Here is an 11,368-nt window from a genome sequence, read left to right as displayed (position 1 = left end):
ATACATACATACATACATACATACATAGACAGATACCCATTCTATATCTCAATCCCATGTATCTAGGCACGGTTGTTCCAAGGTTGTATATATACCACTATTTACCTCTACCCTCTTTAGCCCATGCATACTTCCCTGTATTTTCACCTGTCTTCATCATTCTTCTGCCACCCTCCCTTCTGTATATTGCCCTCCCCCTTCTGATAAATTGCCCTCCCCATCACCCGAGTTAACATGTGTCTACCCTCTAGCTTAACAACAACAACCTTCTAGCCAGTGAATTACTCCCCTTCCCTCCCAACCCTGGTAACCATCAAAAAAATGTTTCTTTTGGTATGAAAAACTTTTCTTAAATATTTACCAAAAAGGTCTCATACAATATTTTTCTTTTTGTGATTGACAATTAATTCAATTTTTCCTTTAAAATGTATTCGTTCCCTTCCACACATAATTGTAAGGATTTGATTTGTCATTAAGAAACCAGGGGTTATCTTTAGAGATAATCTGGTAATCTCACTTAATCCTCATAACAGTTTTCTTCACTACGAGGATGATGTGTACTGTGGTTTTGTTTAAACCAAAACACACTGCCACAGATTCGACTCAGACTCATAGCGACCCTATATAGGGTTTATGAGGCTGTACATCTTTGATGGTCATGTGCTGTGGAGTCAGTTCCAAGTCATAGCAACCCTATATAGGGTTTCCGAGGCTGTCCACCTTTAAGGGAGTACAGTCTCATCTTTCTCTGGCAGAGACACAGGTGGGTTTAAACCACCAAGGGACAAGTGGTTAGCAGTCCAGTGTTTATCCGAGGTTGTCACCAGGGCTCCCTATAAAACAGAGTAGATGTGTCCCATAGGGTTTCTGAGACTGCAATCTTTAGGGAAGCTGGTCACCAAGCCTTTCCCCATATACACAGCTGGTGGGTTCAAACTGCTGTCCTCAGTGCTTAGCCATTGCTCCACCAGGGTTCCTTTGCCAAAATTGAGATAAGGTAACATTTAGGAAGGCAGTGAGGTAACTTGGACTTGGGGAAAAAGAACACCTGAACGTTTAGGGTGGACCACCTAGGGCCTGGAATCCTGGTGTGCACCATAGGACAAGCACGCGACCTGAAGGTCGGTTTGAACCACATGGTCAGTGGTTCAATCCCACCAGCTTCTCCTCGGAAACTCTATACGGGGTCGCTGCGAGTCGGAACCAACTTGAAGCAGTTAACACATCCACTACCCAGGACCTATCGGCTGTATGGCGTTGAACAAATTACTTCACTGTAATTTGTCTGCATTTTCTCCACCTCAACACTGGCAATATAGCCGTCGAGAGTAAATGAATGAAACGGGCAAAGGGCCTGGCGCAGCCGGAACCGGGACACTGCGGGCGGCAGGAAGCATCGCTATCAGTCCCCAGGCCACGAGGTCCCAGTCGGACAGCCTGACAGTAGCGGAGCGCAGGCCGCGGCTCCGCGGAGGCCGCGCCTGGCCACCCCCGGCCGCCAGGGGCCGCTGTGACGGCGCTCGGGCGCGGCGAGCGGCAGCTCTAGCCTCTCCCCGGGGAGTCGCTGTCCTTACCTTCGCCAGGAACCCGCGCCTCGGTGTGTACGCCCGCTTGCCCTCGGATCCGTCTGCCGCTAGCCACTGCCCTCCTGCCGCCCACCATGGCCCTGCTGCACTCCGGTCGCCTCCTCTCCGGGATCACCGCCGCCTTCCACCCGGGCCTCGCCGCCGCGGCTTCTTCCAGAGCCAGGTAAGCGAAGGATGCGGAGACTGAGCCGGGACGACGGGCCTGGCCAGCGAGCTGCGGCTACCCTGGCCATTCCCCTCCACTCACGCGCTTGCACCCGCGTACACACACACACAGCTTCCCTGGCATCCCCTCGGTTTTCCTGCACCGGGGTACGATGGAGAGTCGGCGCCTCGCAGTGACCCCGAGGTCCCACCTCTTTCCCCTCCCCCTCATCCCCCCGGGGTCCCATCTCTCTCCCCTCCTCCGGGCAGCCTTGAGGGTGTTCCCAGCCTTCCCCTGGGACAGGAAGTGTGGCCCTTTGCGGCACCCGGACTGCCATGGGGACTGGGGGGCTGCGCGAGCCGCAGGCCGGGGCGCGGAGTTCGCGCGAGCAGGGGGTGCCAGGGCCCCGGCACGCGGGCTGCGGCGCCGGACCTGCCTCGCACCCATTGGTTGCGGCGCCAAGGGGTTCGTTTGCCCTTGACGAACGCCCTAAGAGGTGGCAGGCGCACCTGTCACGACCTCCCTAGAGCCCGAGCGGGGGTCGGCGAGACCACGACCGACTTCCCCTAATGAGCGCAGGGGAGGGGAGCGCACGAGAAGATGGTTTCCGGGTCGCGGGCGGCCAAAACCCGCTCTTCTCTCTGCACCCGGTGACCTTGGCGCCCGGCACCCTCCGGTCTGAGTGTCACCTGAGCCTTGGGTGTCCCCCGGACCGTCTGGCGTTTGGTGGGAAGAGTTTTAAGCTCTTTGGAGATCTGATGGTAGGGAAGTCGCATTCTTGCTACTTCGAAATTCCCTCTGCTCAGTAACTATTTCGTAACCCCATTGTCTCAGCCAAGCCCTGGTCCAGATGATCAGAGAGCTGAGCCGTGAACCAAGACTGAGGGAAGGACAGGTGACACTGGAAAAAATTACAAATGTGTAATTTCAAACAGGTTGCAGAGGAAACGTATGGAACATAAAATGACCCAGTAATTTACTCCTTGTAGAGACCTAAGGAGCCCAAATAATGTGTTGGGCAGCTAATCGTAAGGTCAGCAGTTCGAATCCACCAGCCTCGATGAGGTTTTCTGCTCCCATAAAAATGTACAGCCTCAAAACCCTTTCAGTAGAGAGAGAGAGAGTGTGCAGAGGACTCTAGGCCCACGGACTGAGAAAGGCACTGTACCTGCAGGCAGGAGGCAGGCTTGCAAAATGTGCCCTTTGGACATTTAAACAAACATGTTTTCGATGTGGTATGTATACATCAGAGCCCTGATGTGGTGCTGCAAGATTGGAAATTCAAGCTAATCAGCCATTCCTTGGAAACCCCATGGTCGCTATGATTAAAACCCGGCTCTCTTCATCACTTAACAGCAACAATAGGTATACATCAAAAAAAGAAAAAACTGTAATAGGTAAATACTGTTAACTGATGGTACCTGGAGGGGATTGTAATCCTTGCAATGATTTGTTGAATGTAAAACTGATGATCTGCCTTGTAAACCTTTACTCAAATCTACAATAAAAGCATTTGGGGTTGTTTTTTTTATTATTAAAAAAAAAAAACCCTATGCAGGCTTGTTACGAGTCAGGACTCACAGTTGCAGTAAAGACCTGGTGGCTTAGTGGTTGAAGTTGTTGTTGTTATGTGCCATCGAGTCAGTTCCGACCCATAGCGACCCTGTATAGGGTTTCCCAGGTTGAAGTACTCAACTACAAACTGAAAGGTCGGTGACTTGCAGTAACCAGCCCCTCCAGCAGGAGGCGATGCATGGCACTGCTTCTGTGAAGATTACAGCTCTGGAAACCCTATGGGGCTGATCTAGTCTGTCCTCCGGGCTTGTGGATTTGGTATGATTTTGATTAAGTCGCATTTTGAAACAGTTCATTTTGCTCAAGAAGCAGACTTAGGGCAGTGTACTTATTAAGTGGTACCCAGTGGTGCAAATGGCTATCGGCAGTTCAGGCTCACCCAGAGGTGCCCTAGAGGACAGGCCTGGCAATTCTACTCTGCCCCCATGTCGAATTAACTTTCCAGTAACAACGAATCTCAAAACCACCCTCTACCACATATACATACAAAGAGCAAAACCTTGGCCTCTTGTGTCTGTGTTGGCCTCAAGTTTGTATGCACGCGTGTGCAGGATACCTCTAAACCAGCAGAACAGTCTGTCCTTTCCAAAATGGGTCACTCTTGGCAGGACTGTTTTGCCCAGGCCTTCACACTTCCTTTTCTGCCCAGTTTGGCTCCTTCTTGGCTTACTGTCAAGGTGTGCTCTTTACGCCTGCCCACATGTGAGCCAGAACTGGGGAGGACCACATTTATAAAGCAGATTTGGAGGAAAGGCAGGGATGTATAAAATTTGAGGAAAGAAAGTTTCAGCACGGTAGTAATCTGAATCATTGTCCCTTGTTTTACGGATTTGGCCTGAATCCCGCCTTTTGTTGAAATCCCTCTGGGTGCAGCCTCTTAGCTTTTCTTTCAGTTTGAGAGCCTGACTCATTTTTCTGTCGCTTCCCCACTAGAATGCAAGCTCCATGCAAGCAAAGATTTTACCTACTTTGTTCAGTGTTATGTTTCTCATAGAACAGTGCTTGGCATATTTTCTCAAATGAGTATTTTTATTTTTAAACCCTGCATTAAATTAATGCAACAGAAACAAATGCATGTCACTTTGACGTGGTTATCTAGAGAAATATGGGCATCCCAGCGGTGTGAAATACGTACAAACACTGAAGCGTTCAGATCTTTGTGCAGCTGCTCATCAGGAACGTCAGTCGTTCAGGCAGCAGTCTAGGGAGGACCTTTCCCCAAGCCACTGGGGACGTGATCTCGGCCAAGAGCCAAATGGTAAAAGTGGAAAACATTTCAAACAAACTCAAGCCTTTGAAGTTTCCTTTTATAAAAATAGCTTATTCTATCTAATACAGGTATGCACTGCTTACTGCCCGCGGTATGCGCCGTGATTTGGACATTGTGCGAATGCCCTATCAATATGAAAACCTTTGGGGACCCTGCTTTGTCACACTGCTGCCACTAACTGGTCAGGCTGCTGGTGGAAGGCGGAGGAATGTGGCTGGGAGGAGTGGAGCCTGGGGAGGGCATGGAACACACGCAGCCCTGCCCACTGTTCTGCCGACCTGCATGCCCACCAGACAAAGCTTAAGAGTCCGCACACACAGCCATGTCCTTTGCCTCTCCTGCCTGTATCTCCCAGTGGTCCAGTGCTGCAACAGTCTGGGTGTGTATGGGTTTGAGGTCTTAAAACCCCCACTGCCTTCAAACTGACTCCGACTCAGCAACACTATAGAACAGAACTGCTCCAGAGGGCTTCCAAGACTGTGTATCTTGATGGGAGCAAACAGCCTCCACAGCGTTCTCTAAGGAGCAACTCCTGGGTTTGAACCACCAACCTTGCATTTAGCAATCCAGGATTCCTCGAAATTGTTAGGGGGAAATAACAAAAGGAGAGCAGCTTTCCCCTTTAAAACAAATAAATAATAAAAACTCTTAATGGAACCACTGATAGACATATTTGTAGCCAGATAGTTCCTAAAGGGAGGTTAAGCAATGCATACCTGTACAGTAAAACCTTAGTCATTGCTCTTCTGAAGAACTGAAGATTTATCCTTTGAAGTACTTTATTTTCATGTGCGGGTTGTTGAAATAGAACTCATTCCAAATGCGTATGCATTTTGTAAACAGTAAGCATAGTGCATGGAAGCTCCTTTTTTCTGGCCTGTGCTATAAAACATGGTCACACAACCGACCAAGTCACAGGTCCATGAAGAAAGGAAAAGATATATGCTCTTGCAGTTCAATTTCTAATGACCTGTTTTTTAATTGTTCTGGTCTGACTATATAATTTGTGGTGAAATAAGTGAGGGCCTATTTATTAGTGAGACAATAATCAGTGCTTTGAAGATCAAACCTGCCATACTTTCTCTGCTGTCTTTAGCTCTAAGACCTCGGACAAGTTAATCAACCTCTCCTCTCATTTTAAAATAAGACAGGAGAAAACACTATAGAAATTGTAAAGCACTAGTAGACTTTTGTGTCCTGGTGTACTGCTGCAGGACAATGCACTGGACAATAAGGTCAGTTTGAACCGTAAGGTTGATGGTTCAAACCCATCAGCCACTCCTAGTCAGCATCACTATGAATCAGAACCAACTCAATGGCACTTAACAACCACAATGGTGGTGATGGTGTACCGTAGAGTTGGTTCCAACTCATAGTGACCCTGTATAGCGTTTCTGAGACTGTAAATCTTTACGGGAGCAGAAAGCCTCATTTTTCTCCTGTAGAACCGCTAGTAGTTTCAAACTGCTGACCTTGAGGTTAGCAGCCTTACTGGTAACCACTACACTACCAGAGCTCCTTAACAACAATAATAGGGAGACTTTAAGGAGCACTGGTTGTGTAGTGGGTTACTCGTTGAGCTGCTAACTGCAAGATCAGCAGTTTTAATCTACCCACTGCTCCTTAGAAAGATGAGACTTTCTGTTCCCATAAAGATTTACAGCCTCAGAAACTCAATGGCACAAAACCACCAGCAGATAGATTTAAGCTTTGGGTAAATTCGAAAACATTTGAACTGGAAATGCTCTCTGATCCCTTTGTTCTTTTGATTGCCTCGTCAGTATTGCTCCGTGGCTGAGGCTTTGAGCTTCTGTCCAAAGTGCATAGGCCACAGGTTATCAGCACCTACTTTGTCTCTAGGTACTCTTGTTTTCATCTGGTAACTATCTCTTGAAAACCATCAGAGTTCTTACAATGTATATGTAGATTCTTTATCCTTTTAAAGAATGGAATCCTGAAGATCATAAAAGACATTGAGCACAATTACTAATGTTGTATCTACGTGTATATTTCCACCATTTATCTGTCAGTTGTACTGTGGTGCTTGTATGTTGCTACTCTGCTGGAGACTGTGCTGCCAATAGTTCGCATACCCACAGTGGACCGGTTTCAGTGGAATTTCCAGACTGTTGATCTACTTCCAAAAAACAGCCTTTGAAAACCTTATGGAGCACAACAGAACATTGCTTGATACAGTGCAGGTTAATGTTTCCTTCTGCTATACTGAGGTCTCCACGAGTCAGCAATGAATAACAGCACTCCTATATTTAGATAGCTTAAAAGTCAATATTTTGACATTGTTTTTAGACTTCTCCTTAAAAGATAAACGTCTCTCCTCCCTCAAATTTCTGCCAGAACACTCAGGACTGTGTCTTCTCAGAGACTTCCTGTGCTAGATAAACTTTTTTAAAGGATTTGATAAATAAATGCTTTTTCATACAACTTAAGAATGGGACCGTCTGTCCTGGTGGTCGGGGACAGACTGTGAGTAACTGCATTCAGAAAAAGTAGCTTCTCTCTGTTCTTGAATGGAAAATGAAAACTGCTTATAGGAACCTTTCTCTCTTACAATCTAATACGTCCTTGACATTTACAGTACTCCTTTCACTCAGCAGTTAATGACAGTGATGTAGACAGGCAGGTGGCTACACTTTTCAAAAGAGGTAAGAATGAATGCTTTCTTCAGGTCCTGTTCAGAAGTTGCGTAGTGGTATCTGTGTTTCTCACTATTGCTTGGATACTAGGAACAATCAAGTAGCCTAGAGCCGTGAAAAACAACGGGAGGGATTTTGAAACTTGGTACTAGTGCTTGTGAGGCAGAAGGATGATGACAATGTCTCCCAAGATTCTAGAAAAAATATATACATAATCAAAAGGCAGGAAAACAATCCCCACTTTTGTATATAAATTCCTTGACTAATATTGAGATGCAATGCTTGCTGATTTCTGTTGTTTAATTTTTTTCTGCATTAATTTTATAATATTGTATACAGTGATACTTATAACTCAAATAAGTAAAAGCTGTTTGAAGTCCGCAGTAAGTTTTAAAGAGTGTTGTTTTTTTTTTTTCTTAATGTTTTACTGTGAATTATGTATGTGATAGTTTACATGGGAGAGCATTAGCTTTACATTCATCCTGTCGTATATAGTTTCATTGCCATGGCTACAGTCTCCTTCATGCATCCTCCACCAACCAAAGGGTTTACCCTGCAAGCATGCCCCTTCGTTGTCAGCACACAGCCCCTCTCCCTCTCTAGATCTAGAGTCCCCAGCCGCTCCATCTTAAAGAGTGTTTTTTAAAGTGTTTCAAAAACAAGGCTGGCAACACTTTGTTTTGCTTACTTTGGACATGGTATCAGGAGAGACCATTCTCTGGAGGAGGACATGATGCTCACTGGAGTAGACATTCAGCAAAAAAGAGGCAGAGCGTTACAACAAGATGCAGTACCCACTGGTCCTCTCACAACGCTCAGCTGGGTTCCAGAATTCGTTCCAATGGCCACACAACTCAGACACCACACTTACAGTTCTGGGTTTTATTGGGGAAGTGAACAGTTCAGGGTCAGAATGCTCAGGACGCAGTTGTTCCAGTCAGGACAGCCTCCTCAGTCATAGAAGCAGGCACCTCCCTCTGCCTGGACAATGCTACAGAGCTCTTGTAGGACTGCTGGTAAATGGTGAATGCCTACTGGACACACCGCTCCACCATAAGCCTCAGGCTGGAGTCACTAAGCTCTAGCTCCGGGTGTCAGCAAACATAGCCTCCACCGCCACCCCCAGTTACGTGCCTATGAGCATCCCACTCCACAGGCAAACTTCCTGTCCAAAGTCCCTCAGCTTTACTTGCTCCATGGACTGGAAAGGGCACTGGCCTGTCTTGTGGCCTGCTGCTCTGCTCCTCTGCCACTCCTCCCATGTCACAGCTTTCTGTCCCTGGGTCAAGGAGCTTCAACGTGCAGGGACCTTGGAATCCAAAGGACACTCTCCCCTCCTAGTTCTTCTCTGATGGTAGTGAGATCCCCCCTCCTCCTGAGATGGCTCGTTTTAAACCTACGCTAGAGTTTGAAGTGTTTACAATTAACCAGTGAACGCTGCTAACATCCACAGCTGAATCCTGTCATCCTAATAGTATCGCTGCCCACTTCTCTTATCTAGACCCAGCAGGACAGACAGACAGGTTGTCTGGTGGGAGTTACAGACTCTGGCTAGAAGAGACATTAGGTCGCTTAGCACCCCACAGTTCTCACTGAGATAGTTACAGACTCTGGCTAGAAGAGACATTAGGTCGCTTAGCACCCCACAGTTCTCACTGAGATGATTAACACAGGGCCTACAGCAGTGGTCTCCAACATGGGAGAATGCCTGATGGAGACTCGTTTCCTTCTGTTATACAGAGAGAGGGTCACTAGGAGTCAGAACTGACCCAACAGCACCTAACAACCATCAAGGGATCCACGGACTAAAGAAGTTTGAGAACTACTTCTTTAGCAAAACTTTACTTTTTTTTTTTCCCTTGAAAAATAAATGCACATACACAGCTGTACTTCTCTGTCAGCCCTGATGTGGCACTGTGTGATAAAACACTGGGCCACAAGGTCAGGGGTTCAAACTCACCAACTACCCCTCCCCTGAAAACTCTATACAGGATTACTATGAGTCGGGTCCAACTCAACAGCACTTAACAGGAGCAATTGGGAGGATGGCACAAGACCAGGCAATGTTTTCTTCTGTTGTACGAGGGCCACTATGACTGGTAATCAACTCGATGGCGCCTAACAACATGAACAGTTGACCCCAGTATAATCTCAGTCACTCATTGATCATAACATTTACACAAAGTAACTTCTCCTTCGTATGGGGAACTGCGTGGGAGGTGGTATACTAATGTACTTCTCCAGTGACAAAATTCACATGGCTCAGTCAGGTGACTCCCTTGGACATTGATGGCCTTTAAGAGAGTTAATATTTAAGAAATATTGTAAGTCTTATACAAATATAAAATAATAACACTGTTGGCATTTTAGCTCATTAATTGATGAAGAAGCCAGTAAGATGTTATAAATAATTGATTTTTGATTCCTAAAGTAATGTTGATGTTTAATTCTTAAATACCTAGCAACTTTGTCTCTTCTGTTGGTCCAGGCCCACATCTGTTTCTCTTTCTGAGTAACAAACCAGTGTCTTCAACGATCCTTATGCAGCCTTCGTACCAATCTGTGTTCATTCAGTACTCCCACCCAGTGACCAGATGGACTCTCCAAAGTGCAAGTCCACTCCCTACATCCAGAGTAGAATTCAAGAGCCTGTATATTTAGCAAACACTCCAATTGGTTCTCTACCAAATTTGAGGACAGGATAAAACGCAGCGAATAACACAATTACATTGATCCTTACTTCTTTCTCTCATCTTTTCCCTGCTCTTGTCATCTGACTATTAGATGACTTGAAGGATTCTCTGCTGAGGGAATTCAGGTCAGGGTTGTGCTGCTCTGAAAGCCTACTCATGTATCCTGCTGTACACTTATGCTTATGGAGCTCGGGTACCATAGTGGTTACTATCTTCAGGGTCAGCAGTTCGAAACTACTAGCTGTTCTTCAGGAGAAAGATGAGGCTTTCTGAACTGCCGACCTGGAGGTTAGCAGCACAATCCGTAACCTCTATACTACCAGAATTCCATATTTCTAGGAATAGAATTTGGCTAATCAAAGACATCTGTGACCATGAAGCTCTAGCCCACTTGACTGATGTCCTATATCTCATTTCAGCTCGTGGTGGGCCCATGTGGAGATGGGGCCCCCAGATCCCATCCTGGGAGTCACAGAAGCTTTTAAGAGAGATACCAACAGCAAAAAGATGAATCTGGGAGTCGGAGCCTACCGGGACGATAACGGAAAGCCTTATGTGCTCCCTAGTGTCCGGAAGGTGAGCTTGCCGTCCACCTGCTGCTAAATCAGAGAAGTAAACTGAAGGGAGCTGCTGGGGGGTGGTAGCAAAGGTGCTGAGATCCAGGAGACCTGTGTCTACACTTATGTTCTCCCAACAGTACTGACACAAACTACAGTCACTTTAAATAAAAAGCAATGTTTTATCTTGGATGAAACTTGAAAACATGATGCTGTGGGAAATAAGTCAGTCACAAAAGAACAAGTATTATGTGATCCCACTTGTCTGCCTTGTCTTAGAAAAGGCAAGTGTATAGACATCAAAGTTTTATCAGTGACTGATTACCAGGGACAGGAGGGGTGGAGAGAAGAGAGGCCTTGCTTAGCGTCACAAATGCTGGTGGGGTGATTTGGAAATGCGGAGTGGTGTTGGCTAGACGACATGCTGAACATAATTGACTTCACTGAATTGTACACGTAAAAAATGTTGAATTGATAAATTCTTGTTACATATATGTTTTACCACAGCAAAACTATTTAAAATAATAATAATAAAATACAGCTCAGGTTTCCAGGAAGGTATAAAGAAAACAAAAGCAGAAAGATTTCTAAAATTTTACTTAGAAAGTCTCCAACATAAATCACGATCTTTTCAGGTAAGGAGACGGGACTAAATGAATGCATTTTCCCTTGTCTAGGCAGAGGCCCAGATTGCTGCCAAAAACATGGATAAGGAATACCTGCCCATCGGGGGCCTGGCTGAATTTTGTAAGTCGTCTGCAGAGCTGGCCCTGGGCGAGAATAGCGAGGTGTTTAAAAGTGGCCGGGTAAGTTGGACAGACTCGGGCATCATACAGGGTCTGTTTGTAATATCCTTAAATGTAACCAAATGTGAAAAGATAGCTCACT

The 11,368-nt window shown here is 46.2% G+C and overlaps 1 protein-coding gene across 3 annotated transcripts in view; it reads left to right on the top strand.

Moving 5' to 3' along the window:
* Positions 1-1,533: 1,533 nt before the first annotated feature.
* GOT2 (glutamic-oxaloacetic transaminase 2, mitochondrial) overlaps positions 1,534-11,368 on the top strand; it is a 21,517-nt gene continuing 11,682 nt past the window's right edge. Inside the window, exons 1-3 of one of the 3 annotated variants that reach the window (XM_006863580.1) lie at positions 1,534-1,749; positions 10,343-10,499; positions 11,158-11,286. In XM_006863580.1, coding sequence (XP_006863642.1) covers positions 1,661-1,749; positions 10,343-10,499; positions 11,158-11,286 — 375 coding nt within the window. In that variant the 5' untranslated portion in view covers positions 1,534-1,660. The remainder of the gene's footprint in view (positions 1,750-10,342; positions 10,500-11,157; positions 11,287-11,368) is intronic. The other 2 variants (XM_006863581.1, XM_006863582.1) reach the window with 2 other exon arrangements.

The sequence above is a fragment of the Chrysochloris asiatica genome, unplaced genomic scaffold (genome assembly GCF_000296735.1).
Source record: "Chrysochloris asiatica unplaced genomic scaffold, ChrAsi1.0 scaffold00055, whole genome shotgun sequence".
Lineage (NCBI taxonomy): Eukaryota > Metazoa > Chordata > Mammalia > Afrosoricida > Chrysochloridae > Chrysochloris > Chrysochloris asiatica.
This window is presented reverse-complemented; position numbering and strand designations above follow the sequence as displayed.